At 47.6% G+C, this 23,734-nt stretch overlaps 7 protein-coding genes across 7 annotated transcripts; 4 read left to right on the top strand and 3 right to left on the bottom strand.

Moving 5' to 3' along the window:
* Positions 1-247: 247 nt before the first annotated feature.
* Positions 248-4,765, bottom strand: N7466_002729 (chromatin-remodeling ATPase CHD1; the record flags this gene model as incomplete). The annotated part of the gene is made up of 2 exons (XM_057162127.1): positions 248-365; positions 426-4,765. 2 exons carry the CDS (start codon positions 4,763-4,765, stop codon positions 248-250), a joined length of 4,458 nt encoding a protein of 1,485 aa, XP_057025412.1.
* Positions 4,766-5,871: 1,106 nt separating this feature from the next.
* On the top strand, positions 5,872-8,067 carry N7466_002728 (ATP-binding cassette domain-containing protein; the record flags this gene model as incomplete). Its single annotated transcript, XM_057162126.1, has 6 exons — positions 5,872-5,891; positions 5,966-5,990; positions 6,140-6,542; positions 6,603-6,764; positions 6,822-6,918; positions 6,972-8,067. 6 exons carry the CDS (start codon positions 5,872-5,874, stop codon positions 8,065-8,067), a joined length of 1,803 nt encoding a protein of 600 aa, XP_057025411.1.
* A 14-nt stretch (positions 8,068-8,081) lies between these two features.
* Positions 8,082-8,326, top strand: N7466_002727 (uncharacterized protein; the record flags this gene model as incomplete). The annotated part of the gene is made up of 2 exons (XM_057162125.1): positions 8,082-8,166; positions 8,187-8,326. The coding sequence occupies 2 exons, from the start codon at positions 8,082-8,084 to the stop codon at positions 8,324-8,326; spliced, it is 225 nt and encodes a 74-aa protein (XP_057025410.1).
* Positions 8,327-9,096: 770 nt separating this feature from the next.
* N7466_002726 (WD40 repeat domain-containing protein) lies at positions 9,097-10,574 on the top strand (the record flags this gene model as incomplete). Its single annotated transcript, XM_057162124.1, has 3 exons — positions 9,097-9,137; positions 9,205-9,367; positions 9,411-10,574. The coding sequence occupies 3 exons, from the start codon at positions 9,097-9,099 to the stop codon at positions 10,572-10,574; spliced, it is 1,368 nt and encodes a 455-aa protein (XP_057025409.1).
* Positions 10,575-11,590: 1,016 nt separating this feature from the next.
* Positions 11,591-11,900, bottom strand: N7466_002725 (uncharacterized protein; the record flags this gene model as incomplete). The annotated part of the gene is made up of 2 exons (XM_057162123.1): positions 11,591-11,744; positions 11,821-11,900. 2 exons carry the CDS (start codon positions 11,898-11,900, stop codon positions 11,591-11,593), a joined length of 234 nt encoding a protein of 77 aa, XP_057025408.1.
* Positions 11,901-14,175: 2,275 nt separating this feature from the next.
* On the bottom strand, positions 14,176-21,503 carry N7466_002724 (uncharacterized protein; the record flags this gene model as incomplete). The annotated part of the gene is made up of 7 exons (XM_057162122.1): positions 14,176-15,500; positions 15,571-16,341; positions 16,396-18,086; positions 18,147-18,483; positions 18,541-19,143; positions 19,264-19,974; positions 20,033-21,503. 7 exons carry the CDS (start codon positions 21,501-21,503, stop codon positions 14,176-14,178), a joined length of 6,909 nt encoding a protein of 2,302 aa, XP_057025407.1.
* Positions 21,504-22,429: 926 nt separating this feature from the next.
* On the top strand, positions 22,430-23,506 carry N7466_002723 (uncharacterized protein; the record flags this gene model as incomplete). Its single annotated transcript, XM_057162121.1, has 1 exon — positions 22,430-23,506. The coding sequence occupies one exon, from the start codon at positions 22,430-22,432 to the stop codon at positions 23,504-23,506; it is 1,077 nt and encodes a 358-aa protein (XP_057025406.1).
* Between the last annotated feature and the right edge of the window lie 228 nt (positions 23,507-23,734).

Here is a 23,734-nt window from a genome sequence, read left to right as displayed (position 1 = left end):
GCAACTCGCTGCATCCATATGTACTTCAATGAAAAGAGAATCATTGACTTTTTTTTGTGAATGTCGGAGAGGAAGAGAAAAATGAGAAGAAAGAGAAGCGACTCTAAGAGAGAAGAAATGCAAGATGGGGGCAGGGCGCTGGGGCGAACGGGAAGCCCTGGTCATCCGGAGCCGAAGAGAGAGAAATTGTAGGATATTAATAAACACCCGCTAGAAAGGTTGATCTAGGGGTGGCGCAAGCCGCATGCTAAGTGCCATTGGAGGCTTTGGAAGCATTTTTAGCTTCTTGTACCTTCTGGAACATCGCTTGAAGCTTGGAACCAGTCACCTCCTGGTTGGGCCAGTAGTTGACAGATACGTAATCCCTGGTGGAAGGTTAGTATATGAAACGCTAAATTGAGAATAAAGGCCGAGTGCAGACTTACCACAGTCGCTTTTCGAGGGAGGCCATCGATTTATCACGTCCCAAGGTTTCGCGAATGAAATCACCGATCTTCATGATAGTAGTTCGGAGCTCATGCGCTCGCTTGGATTTGTCCGGATAGTTCTTAGCCGTGATCTTGGATACGTTGTCCAAAATTCCCACAATGGGTTTGAAGACCATGAAAGCCATATCTTCTTTCTCCTTGCTAGGGCCGCCGTTTTCTTGGGACTTGCGACGGCGATTATCGTCATTACCAACATCGGACATGCGGTGTCGTGGACGATTAGCATCATGCCCGGACTTCGGGCGATCATGACCTGGTGTGTGATGACGGTCACTATCTCGGCTGCCATGCGTGTGGGATCGCTGGCGAACACGATCGACTTCCCGGTGTCCTTTGCGGGACGAGGGAGCAGGGGACGCCGAGACGCTGCCACTGCCAAGGCGGGAATTACGCTTGTTATTCCGGTGGTGATTATCTACCGCACGTCTTGCGAGGGCATTGTTGCCACTGCTGTATTTGTTTCTCAAAACAGAAAGCAAATATTCCGCTCGGCGGACAAGGTGAACAGCACCGGGGGACTTGGTGGACTTTTCCTCACCCTGGAGACGTTGCGTTTTTCTTTCCACGCGATGTTCCTCCAAGAAAAACTTGTCTCCGAGACCTAAGTCTGTATCATCACGAATCTGTGTCCAAGCGCCAAATCCATGACGGCCGATACCTACCAAAAGCATTCCGTCCTCGCGAGCGCCCCACTCGCAGGTGTAGTCAGCCAACTTAGTGGCCTCTGCGAGACGGAAGGTCTTGAAGTCCGGACCCAAAGTGGTCATTTTTCGAACAAGCCGCATATCAGGAGGTCTATCGACAATGGTCCAGGCATTCAAGCGCTTGACGCCATGATGATCAAATAAAACAGCCTTTTGTTCTTTTTTGGTGGGATTCTTGCCACTTTGCTTGAGGGCGTCCATTTGCGCTAAGTTTTCATCAACAAGCGAGTTGGCCTTATCGGTCATCTCACGGAGAGCAGCCCGTACAGTCTCCCGGTCTCGAGTCTGCAGTCGAGCATCCTCGAGGATAAGATCTTCGCAATCGGCCATGTCACCGTATCGCAGGAAGGCACGAGAAAGGGCCCGGTATTCCTTTTCACCGAGTGGGCGCTTTGGATCCAATGAGGCATTCTCTTCCTCATCGTCATCATCAACGGCAACCTGAGCTCGTGCTTGTCGCTTGGCCTTGCGTTCTTCCCGCGAATCGCGTGACTGTGTGGCAGCTTGACGTTTGCGAGGCTGATTTTCTTCAATGACTTCTGCAAGATACTTCTCATCTGCTTTCCTCTTCTCTTCGGCTTTGATACTGTCGAGATGATCCTTCGGAATGATCTCATCCCAACTCAAATCGTCGACCTTGATATCAACAAAATCAAAGGCCTTCAAGAATTCCTCACCACCATCTGCCTGTATTTGCTCCGATTCTTCGGTCTGGTGCAATTCAGCATTGGCAAGAACAGAGTCAATATCGAGGGATTCAAGCTTCTTTTGGTTGTCGGTCTGCTCAAACATTTTCTGACCACGGCGCTTGAGAATTCGGGAGATATCCTCGGTCGAATTAGGTTCTCCAATGACACGAGACATCTTTGTTTGCATCTCCGAGGCTTCCTTATCTGTGACACCCCGTTGAATGGTAATGAACTCGAGCAGAAGCTTGTTGCGAGCCCTCTCAATGACCTCTTCCTCAATCGTGTCCTTTGAAACAAGGCGGTAAACACTGACGGGCCTGGTCTGGCCAATTCTATGAGCTCGAGCCATGGCCTGCAGATCCGCTTGCGGGTTCCAATCCGAATCGAATAGAACAACGGTATCTGCAGTCATCAGGTTGATTCCAAGACCACCTGCACGAGTAGAAAGGAGAAAGGCAAAGTCGGTACTTCCGGGAGTGTTGTAATGCTCAATAGCCAGGCGACGAGCTGCAGAAGGAATAGTTCCATCCAGTCGCTGGTATTTGTAGTTACGGTACTCCATGTACTCGCTAAGGATGTTGAGCATCCCGACCATTTGACAGAAAATCAGGACTCTGTGGCCATCTCTTTTCAACTTGCTGAGCAGTTGATCTAGCAGCATCATCTTTCCACTGCTAGTGATCATAGCACGCAGAATATCCTCTCGTCTTGAACTTCCTTCTAAAATTCTCGCCTCGGCATTGGGGAACATGAACGGATGGTTGCTTGCCTTTTTCAATTCCATCATGATATTCAGGAGTGATTGCTTCATGCCTTTGGCACCGTCGTTCAAAGCAGCGTAGTTTTTGGTGAGGATGTTCTTGTAATACTCGAGCTGAACATCCGAGAGCTCAACTCGAATGATCTTCTCAGTTTTCGGGGGAAGGTCAGTCTCCACCTTAGACTTGGTACGTCGCAACATGTAAGGTTGAATGGCATCTGTCAGCTCTGCCAACTTCTGGGAGGCAGCGTCAGAGTTAAGATCCATATCAACATCAACTTTGATGATACCAGGATTCAGGAAGTCCATGAGGGATGCCAACTCCGCAAGATTGTTTTGAATTGGTGTACCGGTGATGAGAAGACGAGCCTGGCATTTCCATTCAACCAATTTCATGTAGAGTTGTGAGTCTCGGTTCTTGAGACGATGAGCCTCATCAACAGCCATGAACTGCCACTTGAACTGCCCTAGGAAGGGAGAATCATTCATAGCGTACTCATACGTTGTTAACAAAACATGGAACTTCGGTCGTTTGGGGTTGCCATCTACCATCAACTCGTAATCACGAAGAACATCACGCGCCTTTTCACTACCATTGTAGACCACATAATTCAAGTCAGGGGTCCAATGATCAAAGGTATCAGCCCATGCCGGCATTGTTGACAAAGGAACAATGACGATGAAGGGACCTTGTTGTCGACGAACATGTCGCATCCAGTTGATGAATGACACTGTTTGCACAGTCTTACCCAAGCCCATCTCATCAGCCAGCACCACATTATGGTTTCTGACCCAATTGAAAGCAAGGAAGTTCAGGCCTTTGACCTGGAAATCCTTCAGCTCACCATTTTGCAAAAAGCTAGGGGATGCTTTGATTGGCTCAAAAGGCTTGCGAGTAGCCGGGTTTGACTCCAGTTTGTCAGAAACAGGATGGCGAGCAGAGCGATCAATGAAACGGTCGATCTCGCGCTGAGCGATCTCGCTGATGAGATCTTCTGGCTCCCATGTACACGAGTCGTAAAAGAGTCGCTTCCATTTGACAAGATATTCTGTTATGCCATTGTCTTCTCGAACGCCAATCACTCGTTCAACTTGTTTGAAATCTTCAATCGCCTCGACATCCCTCTCGCGATCGAGGTTCCACTTTTCTCGGTCTTCAGGAGGGGCATCTGGGTCTTCTTGAAGCCGGAGGTCTTCATTCAGCACTTTGCGAACATAGTTGTCCACGCGACGGGTGCTACGGTAGTTCACAAGATCTTCATTCGGCACCCAACTTGAATGATAGTATGACTGATCTTGCCATTTGATGTAGAAATCAAAGTCTTGGCGGTCCTTGTTTGGACTGTTGGGGTCGACGTCATCTTTTAGACGGTGATTGAGGACGACATCGACAGCCTGTCGAGTGTCTTCTTCATAAGTTTGAGCCCAGTACCCATCTGCATGTTCGCCTGGCTCCTCTTCAAATATTCCGTCATCTTCGTCCTCATTGTAGTTTGACACTTTCGACGCGTTTCTGGTAGAGAAGCGAACTTCATTGAAGGAAGGTTCTACGCCTGCCGCTTGGTTGAGGCGGCGACGCCGGGCTTTGCTGGCACGGGCACTTTTTCCACCGTACTCATCACTATCTGTCTCTGACAGCGATGAGGCAGTGGCCGATCGCGAGGTTTTTGAGGGCTGCTGGGATGGCTCCTTGCGCCGGCGCTTGGAGCGCGGAGCTACAGAATCGGATTCCGAGTCTGAAGACTCGACGATATGACGTGTCGGTCGTGCGCGACCACTGCGACGAAGTCCAAACAGATCGGCATTTTGGTTGATATAGTCGCGTTCATCCGGCGGCGGCGATTTGCGCTTCAGACTTCGGTCGGCGTGTGGTGATGAAGAGTTTTCACGGCTCGACTGGTCCATGTCATCATCACTATTTTCCATAACAACATCTTCATCTTCCCCGTCCGAAGCTGGAGAGTCTGCATCGTATAGATCGTCTGCGGCATCGGGCTCGGGGGAGGACTCGGAGACAGGCTGGGACTCGATGGGTTCGGATGGGCTGTTTTCGCTCTTCGTTGTCTCATCGACGTCAGCCCCGAAATTGTCGGTAGCTATCGAATGCGAATAGCCATTTGACATTGCGGAAGTAGGATGGGTCTCTTGACCCGACGGGATCACCATGCTAGATGCTATGACCGAGGGGCAGTCAGCATTGAAGCTCAATTCAGGCAGGCGGGCACCCTAGATGAATGGGGGTCGGTAGAACAATGATACGCGACTCAAATTGCAGCAAAATCAAGCTTGTAGATGGTAGATTGGGGTATGATATCAAGACCGATGTGGATTGATAGTTCTTGATGCCGAGTGGGATGGAGGCGGGCAGCACAGAAGCAGGCGCCCTGGGGAGATTGACCACAATGACCCGTCCAGGAAGAACGAGAACATCAGGTTATGGGGGGTCCGGTTCAAATGTCACGTCCACCTCAAGTAAATCATATGATATGGGGATTTATGGCAGTGGGTCGAAGGACGCGGAGAAGTACCCGGACAAAGCGTTCTGGCGACACGTCTGGGGGAAGATCAAGTTTAAAAAACAAAGTACTTACACTCCATAGCGTGGTGACCCCAGAAGAGGGGAGGCTAGGTTATCAATGTTGTAAAAAAGTAATGGTGGGTGGGGAAGCCGAAGATGATATGGCGATGAAGATGAGACGAGTGAGGGAGAGATGAGTTGGGGAGGATTGATTCAGTTTGGTTTGGTTTGCAGGCAAGGATCGGCCTGCTGGCCTGAAGGGTCAGGCAGTCGATTTCCATTCATTCCCGATTGGGCCTAGCGTACTCGCTTCGCGCGTGAACAACTGGCAGTCATGTGATGTGTCATTGTTGTCCGGATCAATAGATACTCCGTCCACATCCCTCGACCAATCAAATTTAATCTAAATAATGCGGGCACTTTTTCAGGCGGTCTCTTTGATCGTTGCCTCAGGCACCACAGCCCACAATAAGAAAGAGACTGCTTAGTTTCTATTCCGCCCCCCTTCAAGACGTTGTCATTGTTGTCGCCTTTCATCTCCGTCAGCTCGAGTCTGCGCAGACACTTGGTGCTCCATTGCACCCTATTTCCACGTCTCACGCTGCAGCAGTCCCTTCCGCTCGACTCAACGATCTCCCTCGAAGACGCTACACGCATTCCCATTACCCGCTTTTTATACCTGACGCTGGTTCTCTGAACCCAAACCGCCACAATGTCTGACAAGCTCACCCGGTATGTTCCTTTCGGCTTTCAAGTTGAACCATGCTCTTCAAGATGCGCCTTACTAACGTGCGTCTCTTTTAAAGTATTGCCATTATCAACTCGGACAAGGTTCGTCCCCGAATACCCCGCTAATGCGAAAGAAAAAAAAAACCTCGTTTTCAGCCCGCTTACGCGAAATGTTCCGGATAATTAGTGCAAACCGAAGGTATGGAATCTGGACAGGTCTTTTAACCGAGTTTTGATGCTGATTGGTACAGAAATGTCGTCAAGAGTGCAAGAAGGCGTGCCCCGTCGTCCGGTCCGGTAAACTCTGCATTGAGGTCACCAACGAGTCGAAAATCGCATTCATCTCCGAGCGCCTGTGTATCGGTTGCGGTATCTGTCCTAAGAAATGTCCTTTCGGCGCCATTCACATTATCAACTTGCCCACCAACCTGGAAAGCCAGGTCACCCACCGTTATTCCGCCAACAGCTTCAAGCTCCACCGTCTTCCTACCCCCCGCCCTGGACAGGTTCTCGGTCTTGTTGGAACAAACGGTATCGGCAAGAGTACTGCGCTGAAGATCCTTAGTGGAAAGCTCAAGCCCAACCTCGGCCGCTACGATAACCCACCCGATTGGGAGGAGATTCTGAAGTACTTCCGCGGTTCCGAGCTGCAGAGTTAGTGTCCAAGCATATTTATTGGGGAACAGAAAGACCTCATTTACTAACTCGAAATAGACTACTTCACCAAAATCTTGGAGGATAACCTGAAGGCTGTTGTCAAGCCCCAGTATGTCGATCAGATTCCTCGTGCCGTCAAGGGTCCTGTTAAGCAGGTCGCGGGTCTTATCAAGAGCCGTGCCCAACTCGAAAACATGGATGAGATCATGGATGTGCTCGGTAGGTCCTGTCCAAAAGAAAAATACTCTCAAAATACTCCGATCTAACCGATTGCAGAACTGAGACAGGTTGCGGACCGTGATATTGACCACCTTTCTGGTGGTGAGCTGCAACGTTTTGCTATTGGTCTGGTTTGCGTGCAACAGGCTGATGTGTAAGTCAATGTGCCTTCTATCCGATTGCTACTGTATCTGACTTGATTAATAGGTACATGTTCGATGAGCCTTCGTCCTACCTTGATGTCAAGCAGCGTCTTGCTGCTGCTCGTACTATCCGAAGCCTCTTGCGCCCCAACGACTACGTCATTGTTGTCGAGCACGATTTGTCAGTTCTGGACTACCTTTCCGACTTCATTTGTGTGCTTTACGGCCGTCCCGCCGTTTACGGTGTCGTGACTTTGCCCTCTTCGGTTCGTGAAGGTATCAACATCTTCTTGGATGGTCACATCCCCACTGAGAACTTGCGTTTCCGTGAGGAGTCCCTGAGCTTCCGTCTGACTGAGGCCGGTGATGATATGATCATCGACAAGAACCGTGCTTTCAGCTACCCCAACATGGAGATCACAATGGGAGACTTCCACCTCAAGGTTGACTCTGGTCGTTTCACCGACTCCGAGATTCTCGTCATGATGGGTGAGAACGGAACCGGAAAGACTACCTTCTGTAAGATGCTGGCTGGTGCGCTGAAGCCCGACGGTACCATCTCCGTCCCCAAGATGAACATTTCCATGAAGCCTCAGAAGATCACTCCCAAATTCCAGGGTACCGTGCGCCAGCTGTTCTTCAAGCGTATCAAGACTGCCTTCTTGTCGCCCCAGTTCCAGACTGATGTTTACAAGCCCCTGAAGCTTGATGATTTCATTGACCAGGAGGTTCAGAACCTGTCTGGTGGTGAGTTGCAGCGTGTTGCCATCGTCCTTGCTCTGGGTATGCCCGCCGATCTCTACCTGATTGATGAGCCTTCTGCCTACCTGGACTCTGAACAGCGTATTATCGCTGCCCGTGTGATCAAGCGCTTCATCATGCACAGCAAGAAGACCGCTTTCATCGTCGAGCACGATTTCATCATGGCCACTTACCTGGCTGACCGTGTCATCGTCTTCGACGGTCAGCCGTCCGTTGATGCTCACGCCAACACCCCCGAATCTCTGGTCACCGGTTGCAACAAGTTCTTGAAGAGCCTTGATGTCACTTTCCGTCGTGACCCCAACAGCTACCGTCCTCGTATCAACAAGTACCAGAGTCAAATGGACCAGGAGCAGAAGTTGGCTGGCAACTACTACTTCCTGGAGGAAGAGAACTGAAAAGGGCATCTTCAATGAGCATCATCGCCGCCATCACCACCGTGATGGCCGCGAGTTTGAGCGGCGGCGCAATCGGCGTCGCGGCAAAAGAGGGTTCAGGTGGGTAATGGCGTTTCCAGGCGTTTGTAGAGTCTCGGTAGCCAAGGGTAGGAATCCCTTCCTTGTCAGGGTCTCCCCTGGTGACGGAGAGATGAACCCGGATGATGGTGAGGACGATGATGATGGTGGTGGTGATCCTGGTATTGGAGAATTCGGCTGAACAGAGGCTATACTAGCCGCTGGTCAAATATCTCCTTCCATTCCCTGGACCTCACGATCATCTTGCCTCGTCATTAACCCTATCGCCAGGCTCACCGGTTTTTTGTTGAAATGCATATCCGGAATTTCCAGGCGGAAAATACCCTTATATCTTACGATTAGGGAATCTCTTTTTTTGATTGGCATGAATTTCTTATTTTGATCGGAGTTTCTTTTTTTCACGATTCCCGAAAAGCTCTTCCATGACTTTATGATTGAAATAGAGGGGGATCTTTTCTGAGGGATGGAAGGAGGAATTGACGACAGCGGAAAAAGTCATTGTTCAATAGTAACCGATCTTGTACATCGATATGCACATAGTACAGGCATCTTGCTATTTATTATTCTTTATTTTTGCGTCTACTACTCATACTGCTTCTAAGACGCCCTAGTAAGGACTCTCGGCCATACCTGGTTTCTAAGGCGTTAAGTTCAATATTGTACGTTCTGAATCATCGGCGTCGCTGGGTAACTACTAACCTCCAGGGTTGGGATGTAAGTGTATAACACATTATCTGAAACCCCTTGCCTTCAAAGAAAGGCACAATGAGACCACATGTGTAATGTCGGAAGGTGAGGAGGCTGACCGCTTGCCTCCTTTTAATGTTCCTTGATCACCTTCTGCTTGAAACTCTTTAATAAATGGTTGGTTTTATCTGACATGAACAATTAGGACAAAACTGGAATAATAATAGTTACTTACTATTTTTTTTTCACACGCATCCAGCTATCATGGGTGGGAGTATTTTGACGCAATCTCAATCTAAGGAGCTGTATGGTCTTTTTTGCCCGTCATTTACTATGAATAATCTACTACAATATCATGCTAATACATGACAGACATAAAGCGATAATTGGATACCTCTCAACACTCAATGCTTCCAAAACTGTCGCTTCTTTTCATGACGAGCTTGGGCTGGACCTTATCCCCCCAGACCACGCCACTAAACTTGCAAAAATATTAGAGAAGAAATGGACGACAAACACACTGCTCCAAAGAAAGGTAGGGAATCAGAGCGGGGTCTTGCATATCTTCAAACTTGAAGGCGGGAACCATCATTGACGACAATCAGATCATGAACTTGGAAACCGAGGTAGAAAGATTAACCCAAGAGCTGAAATCAAATCCCAAGGCCCCCCGTCATAAAGATCCAGAAAATTGGCTCCCAAACCAACCAGTCCACACTCTAAAATCCCACAAAGCAGCCATCACATCCGTCGCCTTCCACCCCACATTCCACACCCTAGCCTCCAGCTCAGAAGACTGCACCATCAAGATCTGGGACTGGGAGCTAGGCGAACACGAAAAGACATTCAAGGGACACACGAGGGCCGTGACGGGCCTTGATTTCGGCGGCCCGAAGGACCACATAGTGCTCGCGTCGTGCTCCAGCGACCTCACCATCAAAATATGGGACCCCAGCACCAACTATTCCAACATCCGAACCTTAGTCGGCCACGAACATTCCATCTCGTGCGTGCGCTTCTTGCGGCCCGGCGATAAGACTCTTGTTTCGGCTAGCCGCGACGCGTCGATCCGAATCTGGGATGTCTTGACGGGATTCTGTTTGAAAACCATTTGTACATCGGGCGATTGGATCCGCGACGTGAGCCCCTCTTTCGATGGCAAGTGGCTGGTATCTGGTGGTGATGATCATGCTGCGACGATCTGGAATGTGGCTTCGGGTGATGTGCAAGCTATATTGCGAGGGCATGGGAATCGTATTGAATGCTGCGCGTTCGCTCCTCCGACCAGTTATTCTCATATTGTGGCGTTGGCGGCAGGGAAGATCCCGCCTTCGGGGGCTGGGTTTGTTGCTACGGCTGGGAGGGATAAGAAGATTAAGATTTGGGATTTCAATGGGTTGTTGATCAAGACTCTAGTGGGTCATGATAACTGGGTTAGAGACCTGGTGTTTCATCCTGGTGGTAGGTTTCTGCTTAGCGTGGGTGATGATCGAACTATTCGGTGTTGGGACCTTGCTCAAGAGGGGAGGCTGTGGAAGACCATCGAGGATATCCATGGGGGTTTCGTTAGCTGTATCCGCTGGGCACCTTGTGAGATGCTAAGTGATCCTCCACGCACAAACTCGTCGGTGGGGAGCTCAGGTGGTATTGGAGGGACAGGGAAGGAAGTTAGGGAGTGTGGTGGTGTGCAATGTGTTTTAGCTACTGGTAGCTCAGATTTTAAAGTGCGCATCTTTATGTAAATATACTAGTAGCTTCTTGGCAGGTACTCCAGAGCTCTGACCGGTACAGAGCCTTCAATATTACTGCAAACATTGAATAATTCTATCGACTGATCGGGATACCCAAGGACTGTAGTACGGAGTGCATAGCACATGCTGGCCATTTGCAACTTGCGCGCAATGTAGACCCACTTGAAGTTCCACAACGTCTAAATTGCGTTGAAAAGGTTCCTCGCAACCTTATTCTGAACTTTTTTTTTTTTGTTTTTTTGGTTTTATTTTTTTCTTGGTGTTTTCCCCCCTATTTCTGACTCCGAGAAGTTTGACAAGCCTGAAAATCCGGGGTGGTTCGGGCGACGATCACGTCCCGTTCAAGGCCTCGCAAATTAGGACCCACTCGACCCTTTGACGCGTCAGGTCTGAGATGCGTCAATTCGGGAATACAGCCATTCTTATACGGGTTGTCAAGCAGCAGAGTCACCTGGAAACTGTATACTTCGTAATGACTTGCTTATTATTGAATAATTATGGATTATCTCAAGACTCATACTTGGCCAATTTTGGATGTCCTGTACGGATATACTATGTTACTAATATATAACACATGTGCAACTTGAAAGTTCACGCTACTCTTTCCTTCAAGGGAAGTCTGCCTAGGTAGATAGTACCTACGGACTACATAATGTATGCACCTATGCACACCTGGGCAGTAGGTCACTAGTAGATCTACCTATCAAAAGTAGTATGCACAGATATTTGAACGTGGACGAGGTAGTATAGCCCCGGAGGTAGCTCGGTTCAGATATTCTGCTCTGAAATAATTATAAAATCTTGACTCATAAAATAGAACCCCCAAAAAATCGCTTAACACAAGACGCCAATTCAAGATCACATGAAACACATTGCTCATTTCGTAATTCATGCTTATCGTGGGAAGAGATGGAATGTCACACACCCTTGCGTCTAAATTGAAAATGAGGTTGGTTAGCTCAACTCGTGATGTCATCAAGGCTAGAAGCTGTCACTAACCGGACGTGTTATTTGGATCTCTTCTGATCAGGTCGAACCTGACTATCCAAGCCAAACATTGATCCACGAGAATGTAATTCATTGGATTTGAAAAGCTCTTCCATTAGATCTCTGTAGCTCTGGGCTTGTCTCGCATGTTGTTGAGCGTCCAAGGTCCTCCTGCTGTGAAATGTATAAGTATATTACTACAAAGAAAAAAAAAAACAAAACAAAAAAGTAGCCAGGATTCAAAGCGTACCTGTTTGACCCAATGCTATTGTTGATCCAATGAGCAACCTTCTCGTTGGGGTGGAGAACTCCGCACTGATCGGTATCCATGGTAGTTGAAATTGGGAGTTTATTTATATTGGGGAATAATCGACGTAAAGTAATATCGGTTCAGATGAGGAGGCAGTAGGACTCTTTTTATTTCCCCAGGTGGGCTTCCATCCTTCCATGCAATGCTGACATGAGCCTCGATGGGGGAAAAAAAGCTTCCGAATTCCAAATTCCAAATCATCGTTGATTTGCCGACAAATAATCCGATGGGGAAGTCATCTTTTGATCCACTTAGTGCGTCTCCCGTCCGACCTCATGATAGTTCATAAAGGCTCATAAGGTTAGTCGCAAAGCCTACATAAGAAAATGTGATTTCGAAACCGGAAAATCCAGACTAAAGACGCGAGGAGGAAAGCGTAGGCAGAGAGATCCGATGTCCTGAGGTCCAGATGTGTCGGCATGGCTTTCCTGCCAGCGTTGCAAACCTGACGCATAGAGAACAAAGATTTGTCAATCGGCTTGTGGCGGCATGAGAATTTGAATTAGCACAAGTGTTTGTGTATGTGGGATACGATAAGCCCCCAAAGGGCCCCTCAAAGGGCGCCCCTCATCCGAGGAAAATCAAAACATGATGTTATTTGGAATGATTCCCGCAAAGTGGAGAAGTGGGAAAGCGGGTTGGACGAATGATCGGCTCCGATCTCGATGTATGCCAAATACATGCCCCACGTGATCCTCAAGTGTCGCTCAAGTGTCGGTGTGGGCACGTGAGAGGCACGTGTTTTATGCTGAAAATCAAGAGTCATGTTATGTATGTGTCTGAGCAGTACATACTGTAGCCAGTGGAGTTGATGTGCAGCAGATCATCACCGAGAAAGTAGGAATGCTGATTGGTTCTGCTGTTTCTTTCAATGCTGCATTCCACTTGTGTTCTATGTATCAGAAAATCAACCCACACATACATACTAGTAATCTTTGTCGAAGAGGTCATATGTCACCGCATCCTTCTCTCGGATCCATATTTCCGCCTTTTCCCCTATGTACCACTGTACAAAATGGAGTCTTTTTTTTTTCTTCCGTCTTACTCTTCTTTCTTTGGCGCTTTCTACATGTAACTTCTGCGCCATGTGTAAAGTGGGACTGTGGCTGAGGCCCACTTTTCATTGATTTGTAAATGCTGCCTCGCCAATGATAGCCCAGTAAAGATCAGAACTTTTGGAATATTTGACATCTTTGACAATTGATCTGCTGGGTCCTTTTGGCTTCTGGAAACCAATCATGACGGCGCGTTGTTGGCATCCGAAGAATGCGCCATCAAGCCAAGGTTTTTTATTCCAAATTTCATGTCAGTTGTTGCGCTGGCACTTCCTAGTGACCAATCAAGCTGGAAATTCATGGATCCCGAAGCGAACGCATGGGGACTGGGATGTGGAGAGGGAAAGAGAGGCTAAAGTGCAGCTGGAGCCTGGAAGAGTCTGGAAGACAAACTAAATACCGAGTAGCGCACTAGTCCCAATCAGGACCCTCCACGAATTCAATGTTGGGCATTTTTGATTCTTGACTCTAGAAATGTGGGATGCTAAACTAGACAATGATTGTTGTGATGACGATGAGCTGCGCGAGGTGCAGGTGGCGCATGGCTGACTCGCATTTTTAGATGTATTCCATGTGCTCTACCGTGATCACTGCATTCATTCGAAAGTTTTCTTTTTGCGCTATGCAAGTGCGATACTCCAATTAGCTAGTACAATGGTCTGGCATCGCCTATACACCCCTCACTGCTCAGTGTATGGCGGCCGATAGAGGCCACCCCTAGGTCATATCCCATTCTAACTTCACCGCCCTGCTTCCCGTATTGTATTTATCACGTACAGGAATATCTTAAGGGATTTGATCTAAATACGGGTCACTTTTAGAATAGACTTGAGAATAGACTTGAGAATAGACTTGAGAATAGACTTGAAAATAGACTTGAGAATAGACTTGAGAATAGACTTGAGAATAGACTTGAGAATAGACTTGAGAATAGACTTGAGAATAGACTTGAGAATAGACTTGAGAATAGACTTGAGAATAGACTTGAGAATAGACTTGAGAATAGTCTTGAGAAGGGACTTAAGAATGGATTATATGACTAGGATCTCAGCCTCTCTTTCTTGCCAGTTGTTGTGATATGCAGCGCTGAACTGCCTGAACATAATGGAGTTCAAAAACTAATATGAATTTGGAATTACTCGTAATTTACTTTCTGCCGGTCGGAAAGTTGAAATTGGGATTTGACCTAGGGGTGGCCTCTTATCGGCCGCCGCACCTCAGTGGACAAAATCCCATGATCTCATTGAAGCTGAGCATCTGATACCCAATGAGAGCCTCCTGCACATTGATATCCACCGGATCTTTTGATCCACTGAAAACCTTGAACACAAACTCCCATGCTCCGAAGCTTCGTCTGAATGGCCTGCTCTTTGCCGCGAGCTTCTTCTAAGGCTTTTCGCTGGATTTCGAGTTTTCTTGCGATGTCCTCCTGCCTCTTGCGTTCCAATTCAAGTCGCAATCGTTCTTGTTCAAGGCGCTTCCTCAATTCCTCATCCTGCTTCTGTCTTGCCTCTTCTGCTGCCCGTGCTGCCTTCTCCTCCTCTTCTTTCAGTCTCAGCAACTCTTTTTGTTTTTCCTCTTCCTCCTCAACAATCCGCCTGTAATCTCTCTCCCTTTGCTCAGCATCTGCTTTGTCTTTCTGTAGCTGATTCCATTCCTCGTCCGTGACACCTGCGTCGCGGCCCGTGACAGAACTTTGTTTGGCGCTATTATCCTGCACTGGTGGTGCATTGACCTTGTCATCGGATTTCTGGTTCTGACTTTGATTTGTCGTGTTCCTCGCTGGTGGATTCAAAGACTGGGTACGCAATGGTAGTATCTCTCCCGGGTTGAGGCCCATTGTGGAACGTGTTGGCTGGGTATTTTCCCGACTTTGGCGCTCATCGATCATGTCCTGAAGCTCATCAACCACAGTATCCCTGCTCAATACCAGTTTCGATCCAGTGGTAGAACCTAGGCTCTTTATGGTCTTCCCGAATATCGCCTTCACCAGTGTCTCAACGTCTCGGGCGTTGGCCCAGCTTGCAGTTTTGGACAAGATATCAAATCCATACATCAATCTTTGGTTGAGATCGGAATCTGAGCGATACAGACAGGAGATGTCGAAGTTCACTCTTGACTTGCTGAGCACGCCTTCTTTATTTCTTTCGAGAAGCTCATTCAGTAACTGAATGCAATCTCTCGGAGATAAAGACTCGAACTGGATAGATTCTGGGAAACGACTGGTAAGACCGGGGTTGATGGACATGAGCCGGTTTATGTCTGCATCATAGCCAGTCAGAATGATGATCAGCTTCCGGGCGAACTTGAGCTTTGTGATGCAATCCACAAGCTCATCCATAGCCTCTTTGGCAAAGTGACCCTCAGCAAGACGATATGCCTCGTCGATGAACAGGACCTTTCCAAGACCACGCTCCAGCATTTTCTGGGTTTTGGGGCCTGTCTGTCCGACATATTGACCTACTAGCTCCGTAGCAGACGCTTCGATGACCTCGTTTGAAGCCAAGAGTCCCATGTCGTAGTATACTTGCCCCATCTTTCTGGCTGTGCTTGTCTTTCCAGTTCCTACCCAGATCTAGTCAGTAAACTTTAAATATGCATCAAGTAAAAGCCATCAATGAAAATTTTCACTCACCTGGGGGTCCTCGGAAGACAAAGTTAAATGGAACTTGCTCACGAGGGTCCATATTCAACTTCTTGAGGCTCTTGACCAGCTGTTGATATCCTTCCAATTTGGAAACGATGTTTTCACAGCCTATCACTCCTTCAAACATCTTCGAAACACTGGTTTCACTTTTCTCTGCGCGATCAAAGTTCTCATCAAAGTCGACGGCCTCCAAAACAGTATCAAGAGCCTGGGACTTCGACTTATTTGAAGAAATGCGTATCTGATGATGCATCTTCGCTGCGTTGAGCAGAATATCAATTTCACCAGCATTGCCAAAGTGTGGTCGATTACGAGCTCGTTCAAGCATCTCCAAAACAACCTGGCGGGCTCGATCGGTGACTCCGTATCCTTGTTCTGTAAGTTTGAGGTCAAGAATAAGATCCAACTCATTTTCAGTAAAGTCTTCAAAAGTGAATGCCTGGTCGATCGGAAAACGTCGGCTGAGACCTGGATTGACATTTTGAAACATTTGCTCCATCTGGTCCTTGTAACCCAGAAGTAGAACACATTGATCATCGCCAGGCCTGCTCTGAACATCAGCTACGATGGTATCTATGACAGCACTTCTGTATGGGTCAGACTTGGCCCCCGTGCCATCGGATGTTCCTCCGGAAAAGAGACTGTAGGCTTCGTCGATGACAAGAACCTTTCCCAGTGTAGCTGCGAGAATGCCCTTTGTGTTCTTCTCAGACTCTCCTATCACACTGCCCACGAAATCCGAGGGATTCTTGACAATCACTGTGTGTTTTGTTAGTATATTAGATATTCGTAATACTTTTCCTGTATACATACCTTCACCGTTTGACAGGAGCCCGATATCCACGAGAATTTGGCCATATATCTTTGCAACGGACGTTTTCCCCGTTCCAGGGTTTCCAAGAAAGACTTTGTTGAGACTGTAACCAACCGGAGGCTGCTCATCTATTTCACGACGATAGTTGTATTGAATCGTGTCTATCAGGCTTTGGACAGTCTTTTTAACGTCCGTCAACCCAATCATGCGTTGCAGCTTTTGCCAAGCTTCCGATGACTTGAGGCTTTGAGAAGGATCTGGGCCAATCATGTCTTCCGCATCAAGGAAGAAGTCATCAACCGGTGCAGAGCTCTGCCGCCTTTGTTGCATCAGTCTCTCCGTTTGTCGCTCGGTGACCTTTGACATGGCATTTTCAACAGCTCTTGCGTTCGCAAACCCGTCTCGGCCACGTCCCCGCCCAATTCGTCGGGCCAGAATGCGACAGTAAAGTCCACCTAACCCATCGTCAACTTTCATCTGCTTTTTCCATGTCCTTTCAATCCAAGTTTCAACAATCATCATGAGTTCTGTGTCGTTAAAGTCCTCGAATACTAGCTCATGTGGGAAACGACTCGGGAGTCCAGGGTTGTGAGAAAAAAACTTCTCCATCGGGCGTTGATATCCAGCAAGAACGAATACAATCTTCCCGGTGAGATTCTCAATCTCAGCTAAAAGAAAATCAAGCACCTGACCACCACCAAAGTTGCTGCCCTGGACCATTTGATAGGCTTCGTCAATGAAGACAACTCCTCCGCCATCTTTGAGTAGCTGCTCAATCATCTTCTGACATTGCGAGACGCCTTCGTTTGATATTCTTGACCCTGTTGTCTCGATGAACTTGCGACCTGGAATAACGCCCACTGCGGCCAAGAAATTTGCGTACAGTCGTGCGACTGTCGTCTTGCCAGTTCCAGGATTGCCAAGAAGCACAGTTCCAAATCTCTCTCGGCTCAAATCGACATTCTGCCTAACGGCAGTATCGACTTTGGCTTTGATCGTCAAGAATTTAGACTTCACTGACTCAAGTCCAACCATATTCATCAAAATGTCAATCTCTGGGCTCCGGGAGTTGAAGTAAGATTTTTGGTAGTCCCAATCGGTCTTTGCTTTCGAAACTGGATTCTTAGGCATTACCTGCCGAGTCGGGGGCTTCACCCTGGGCTCATTACTGGAAGAAATAGGCTGACTTGCACTATTCTCGGACTTTTGAAGCATAGGAGATGTTGGTCGCGACTCAACCTCTTTCGCTATCTGTTCCTTTGCGCTTTGCGTGCTGACCGGCTCGGTGATCGGGTTTGTGATTGGGCTTTGGGGGACTCGCAGCTGTTTGATTTCTTCATGGTGCTGCGCAAGAATTCTTGCTCTCTCCGCGTTTATGAGTTTATCGGCATTCAGAAGTCTCAAATGAGCAGCTTCGTCCTGAAGCTCGGCAATTTGCATCGCGTATAAAGATTGATTTCTTTGTCGCTCCGCCTCGAGCCTCACATCACGTTCATGCTTTTCTTTTTTTAACCTGTCTTCCTGGGTGCAGAAGCGACATGACCCCTTGGCCAACGAACATGGCGAAGACAGAGTATGGCCCCGAGGACAGTTCCATTTGACAATCTTGGTGCACCTCATCTTGGAATGATCCTTGAGTTGATGACATTTGGATGGGCACTCGTGTGCTCCACAATTTAGTTTAACACCACTATCGCAAAAACCAGTGTTAGAAACAAAATGTACTGTGATGAAAAGAGAATAAGCTTACCAAGGTGCCGAACATCCACCGTCTGGAGTCTCTCTGTCGAAGTCTTCCTTGGTCCGAAGTACAGCTGTCTTATCAGGGTGCTGTTCACATTTCACAGGTAGTCCGTCGTATAGATGACCATTGGCTTTGAGCTGATCAACGAGCGGCCTCCAGCACTTTTGCCCTTTACGGCTAGAGACAAATGTCTCCGAATTTCCTACCATGATAAGTACGTTCCGGGCACGAGAAAGAAGTACGTTCAATCTCTCTGGCGCTGCCATGAATCCTATGTCGCCAGTTTTGTTGCTTCGTGTGAGTGAGGCTATCACAATCTCGCTTTCCTCTCCTTGGTAGTTGTCTGGTCTCGATGGTCAGTTTGCTTGTCAAAAAGTACTCTGTCATTCTTGCTACGTACCGACTGTGGAAAGCTTGATCGGCTGTTTGTTGTGCTTGGCACTGGCATGCGACAACAGCCCTGCTTGTAAAAGCTCATGAGAATCAAGATCATTGAGCACCGGATCATTCTGCTTGCTCAACGTCTGGCGCAGAAGTGAAAGTTGACCGAGATACGGCGTGAGAACGACGAGTTTGTCTGTTCCGTACCCTTGCTGCCCAAGATACTTAACGATCTTCAAGACAATCTCTGCCTCAAAAATATTCTGCTTAGACTGCTTTGTTCCTTCATCCCGTCGATCGGTGACGTCTGAAAACTGCTCTTCAAAGTTTCGATGATCGAAGAAAATTACGCGGTCGGATAAGCCTCGTGGCTCAGGACGAGTCTTCGTCTTCTCATCATCTTCCAATTGTGGGTAGGTGAGAGTGCGCACGAGATCTGAGATCTCAGGGCACATCCGATGTTGCTTCTGCAAGGTCGTATGTGGATACCCGCTATGGACTAGTCTTTCGAAAAGAGACACGTTTAGGTCATATCCATCCCCCTTTTCCGTGGCGAGGGCGTAGCTATTGATCTTTGGCCGGAGTTGTAGATGATCTCCGATCAGGATCAAATGTTTTGTGTCTGAGGATATTGCAGTCAGAACGTGAGATTAGAGAATCTCGCCAGCTTCCTCCAATAACACGATGCCTGGTGATGCATGCTTAAGATCTTCGGCATGCATTGCTGCAGCAGTTGTCGTACATCCTATAATCTTTTTGTTTTTCAGGATCTCGCGTGTTTTCTCCTTTAATGTCGCAGAGAGCTTCTCTTCACATTTGTCAAACAGGTCCATGTGCACCGCGAGAGATGCAGCTTGTTCATCAAGCAAAGCACGTTTCCACGATTGAAGCTTCTCATCTCGAAATTTCTGGTCCACAGCCCATATACCGCAGCTCTTAGTTGACAAATGCTTAGTGAAAATCGGGTTTGGAGATTCCCCTTTGATCCAATGGTTGTAAAGATAGTCCTTCTTGATTGCTGTTCCATCCGAGCCTACCAACTTCATTCCATTTTCATCCTCGGGTAAGGCGAAGGCTTCAAAGTACTCAGGATCTTCAAATTCCAGGTAGTCTAAGACTGCTGACGAATTTGCTGACTTCTGATATGCTGAAAATGAGCTGTTAATGGCAGTTCGCTGCTCCAGACATTGTGCCTTGAGTGCGTTGATGGTGTTCCAGTTTGAACCAGGCCTAACTCTAGTGGTGCTTTGCTCTTTGAGACTTAGTGGCTGGGTCCTAGGTGTTGACTTGGATCCCAATCTAACAATTCCGGCAGAGTCAATGCCAATGTCAAGTAAATCTTCTAAGAATTGATCCAATGCATGATTCGTGTAGCACATCACCAGTATCTTGTCTTTGGTGTGATCATGTAGAATTTTGGCCAAAATTGCCCCTATGAATGATTTGCCGGTACCTGGAAATCATCTTGTCAGCTCCGGTACCTTAAAGCAGCTATCCTGAAGTCTTCATACCTGGAGGTCCCTGGATCAGACTGACCCTTTGACTCAATCCTGCCAACAGAGATTCCTGTTGGGATGGGTCCAATCTAACTGGCTTTGACGTTTTCAAGATTGTTTGAATATTAGGTTTGTAATTTTCATGCAACTCATTGATCACGTCTAAAGGTGCCAAGGCGGAGTTCTTCACTGGTTCGTCTTTTTCGTACAGAAACAATTCTTCGGTAAGAGGATACTCAACCCTCTCTTGCAGACATTTCAGAATTGGTTCATAAGCAAAAGTTGCTGTATCAACTACCAAAAACTCGACGTCGTCATAGAGTTTAAGAAAGAGGATAGACTTTTTCATCGCCTCCTCTCCTACAACTCGTAGCATGATCACTGGAGGTTTGGATATCAGATCTTCAACGTTTCTTTCAATTGTAGCAAATGCCACAATCTCCTTGTTCCGCACAAAACACCCAAAGGCCCGGTGTTTGACAAACTGAGGGGTGCTTTTGAGATATTCTTTGGCCTTCTCTTCGGAAAGGGTTTTCAGCTTGCTCAAGCCTGACTTAGCATTGACGCCAATGGTGCACGGGCGGATGTTTCTCAAGTCCGGTGATAGACAAGAGATGCGAGCCAAAGACAATCCTCCGAGGCGTAAAGCAGATCTTCTACCCTTTTTTGCGCCTGTTGCGACCTGAATGTCATCTCGCAGTGCGGACAGCATATCTTCACGCAAAAGCCGGAATTGGTTGTCGGCATGTGCCGCGATGCGTTGGCTACCAGAGAGCTGTGTGATCTCATCCACACGTCGATAGAAAGGTTTCTCGGTACAACCCATCTCATCTGTTGTGGGAAGTATAGCCGTGAGGCGGAAATCGGCAAAATCGTTATCATGACGACCACCTGCTGTGTTCTCGGATGCCAGGACAGTGGAGGCGGAAGACTTCATATCTAGCAGATACTTGATCTTGTGTCCCAGATTGCGCAGCGATACTGAAGATGACGAAAGAAGGTACCCATCACTCAAGATAGTCTGAGCATCCGCTATGATGTTTACCGCAGATGAAGCCGGTAGTGACAGAAGCTCCGTGGTCAACCAACAGAAGGTGTGAATAGCGTCTTCATCCAGTTTACGGGTACCAAAGGCATTCAAAAGTGTATTCCAGAGTGTTCGGGGCTCCAAAATAATAATAAGAAGTTGTTCAAGGAATAGGCCGTTGCATAAAAGCTTGATCTCCGGTCTGCTCAAAACATTGATGAGCTTCGATGTATGCTTGTTGATGAAATCCGGTGTCAGATTGAATCTCAGACCATTTCGAAGAGCATCCAGGGCATTCTGACTGCTGACCAGTCTCTCAATAGCCACACAGGAATCTTTGGCTTCTAGAATGGCTTCGATGAGTTTCTTAAAGCCGTTGAGATCCCCGACCTCTTGCTTTCCGTGGATAACAGCTGCAAAGTATTTGGCCAGTCGATCCGATCGATTATTCGTGGACATGGTCACGTCGCAAGTTATGGATATTTTGATAGACATTTTAAGGAGACAGTTGATAAAAAAGAAGAGCGGAGGTTGAAAAAACGGTATAAAGAAGTGGAAAAGACCTCTAGTAAGGGAATAGCAAGCTGCAGGTTGCCGTTGTTGGATTTCGCCTTGTTCAGCCTTGAAAGCACAGCAAGGTGTACAAGGTGTGACCAAGTGCCCAAACTGAGGGGTAAAACCAACAATCTCTCTAACGCTTGTTTTGAATCATATCTGTGGATCAATTCGATTGGTTATCATGCTGCAATGGCTACCTGCGCCACCTCCAGGGCTACGCCGCGCGATAAAGCGAGGCAAACGCCAGGCTGAGCGGGAGCCAATCCATAGTAGAACATGTCAACGTGACGTGGCGACCGGTATATCTCAATATCACGTTAAACAGATAAAGCAACTTGTTGGATGCCAAGAGTCACCAAGTATAATTAGAAAAAGAGGAAAATAAGTTTTCAAAGAAAACATCACCACTGTATTTTGATATTTTTTTCTCTCAGCGATCTCCTGTGATCATTTGAGGTGATTCTGCTTTGTCCACTCGGTCGCCCATATTCTTAACACCAAAACAATTTCTTTTCGACCCATCGACATGAGTTCCCGAGGAAGAGGCAATCATGGAAGAGGAAGAGGAAGAGGTGGTTGGGGAAACGGTAGGGGTGACTGGCGTGGGAGATCATCACTACCGCCAACTCCACCGCCAACTCTACCTCCACCACTGGGTGAGATTCTTGCTACCATCGAACCCCATGATCTTGAAGATGGCACAACCGAATCTCATAATCCTGTTCAAATCACCAATACACAATACTTGACTTCCTACAACTGGGTCAGTGGTGGAGAACACAAAATTATCGTTCCAGGTACACAAGGACACCTTCCAAGTTCCAACCATGCAACCCAAAATAGGTACCAATACCATTACTAACAAATTTGTTGCTTTAGGCGAGCCCCCAGCATGGACGCCACTTTCACAGCCCACGAAGCTGCGAGCGGACTCTGGTGTCTACTTTCGTGACTTGAATGCGGCACGGCATCCCAAATATCCGCTAAAGCCCATGATCCAAGCAATTCTACAGGATAAACCGGGTTTTTGTCTTGAGGACGTGGATATTGTGGCTTGTGGCAGCACCCTGGGAAATCTGTTAAGATTTGCCCGCGGTAAAAGCCCTTCATTCAGAATGTTGATCGAAGTCATCGGGAACACGGTATTCTTCAGCAGAAGGGAGAATTCTCCCAAAGAAACCATCCAGAACATTAAAGGATTCGGACACACCTTCCCAGAGGCGTACACAACATGGAGCAAGCATGTTCCAAAGTCAGAGTCTCATCAACGTCTTATAACCTTTGAAATTGCCAACATGAACTGCTTAGTGAGGTTTGAAGCAGATGGTTATCTTCCTGACCTAATCCCCGAAGATTTGAAGGCCAAGAAGAATCCCGATCATAAAAAAAGCGACGTGGAGCCCGATGACCTCCTGTCTTCTATTGAGGGTGCTAAAATATCTGCCGCTCACTCGGACTCCACTGAAAAAGAGTCAAGTACTCTTATAATCTCCAAAGGTGGTCGCTATATTCCACAATGTGCGATATTTGACCTGAAGACACGTGCTGTCTATAAAGCCGACATCGATACCCTGTCGGAAGAGATAAGCCGGCTGTGGCTCCGCCAAATTCCCAACTTCGTGCTCGCATATCATAAGTTCGGGAAGTTCGAGGATATTCGAGTCAAGGATGTAAGTGAGGATATCAAGAAATGGGAGGAATCTGAACAGCCGGGCTTGCAGAGGTTTGCAACTTTGCTGCAGATGATTATCTCTTTTGCTCGTAGCGCGGAAGATGGGAAGCTGGAAGTCGAGCATGAGGAGGATGAGAATGTTCTGAATCTTCGAACCCCCGGCGGAACTATTGGTAGTGTGTTGCCGGAAGACTTGGCAGGCCATTGGAATGCGAATAGTGGGTCGGTCTAATGTAGAGTTATAGGTTTGTATTTTGTGCTTGTAAAGTATCTGGTCATGAATGTTCCACGTACCCAGTCAAGTTCTTATTGTTATTCCATCATGTAAATTTACAGAGTTACTTCATCTTATCTACTAGTATCTACACCTCAAATTTAGGAATCGAGTAAACCAGCAATTGTTAGTTGTTGACCAAAGAAATCGGGAGAGAGAAATACCCCAGACCCCAGACCCCGCTGG

Source organism: Penicillium verhagenii (genome assembly GCF_028828195.1).
Source record: "Penicillium verhagenii strain IBT 33310 chromosome Unknown utg000003l_segment0_segment0, whole genome shotgun sequence".
Lineage (NCBI taxonomy): Eukaryota > Fungi > Ascomycota > Eurotiomycetes > Eurotiales > Aspergillaceae > Penicillium > Penicillium verhagenii.
The sequence above is the reverse complement of the archived record's forward strand: the minus strand, read 5'-3'. Positions and strand labels throughout refer to the sequence as shown.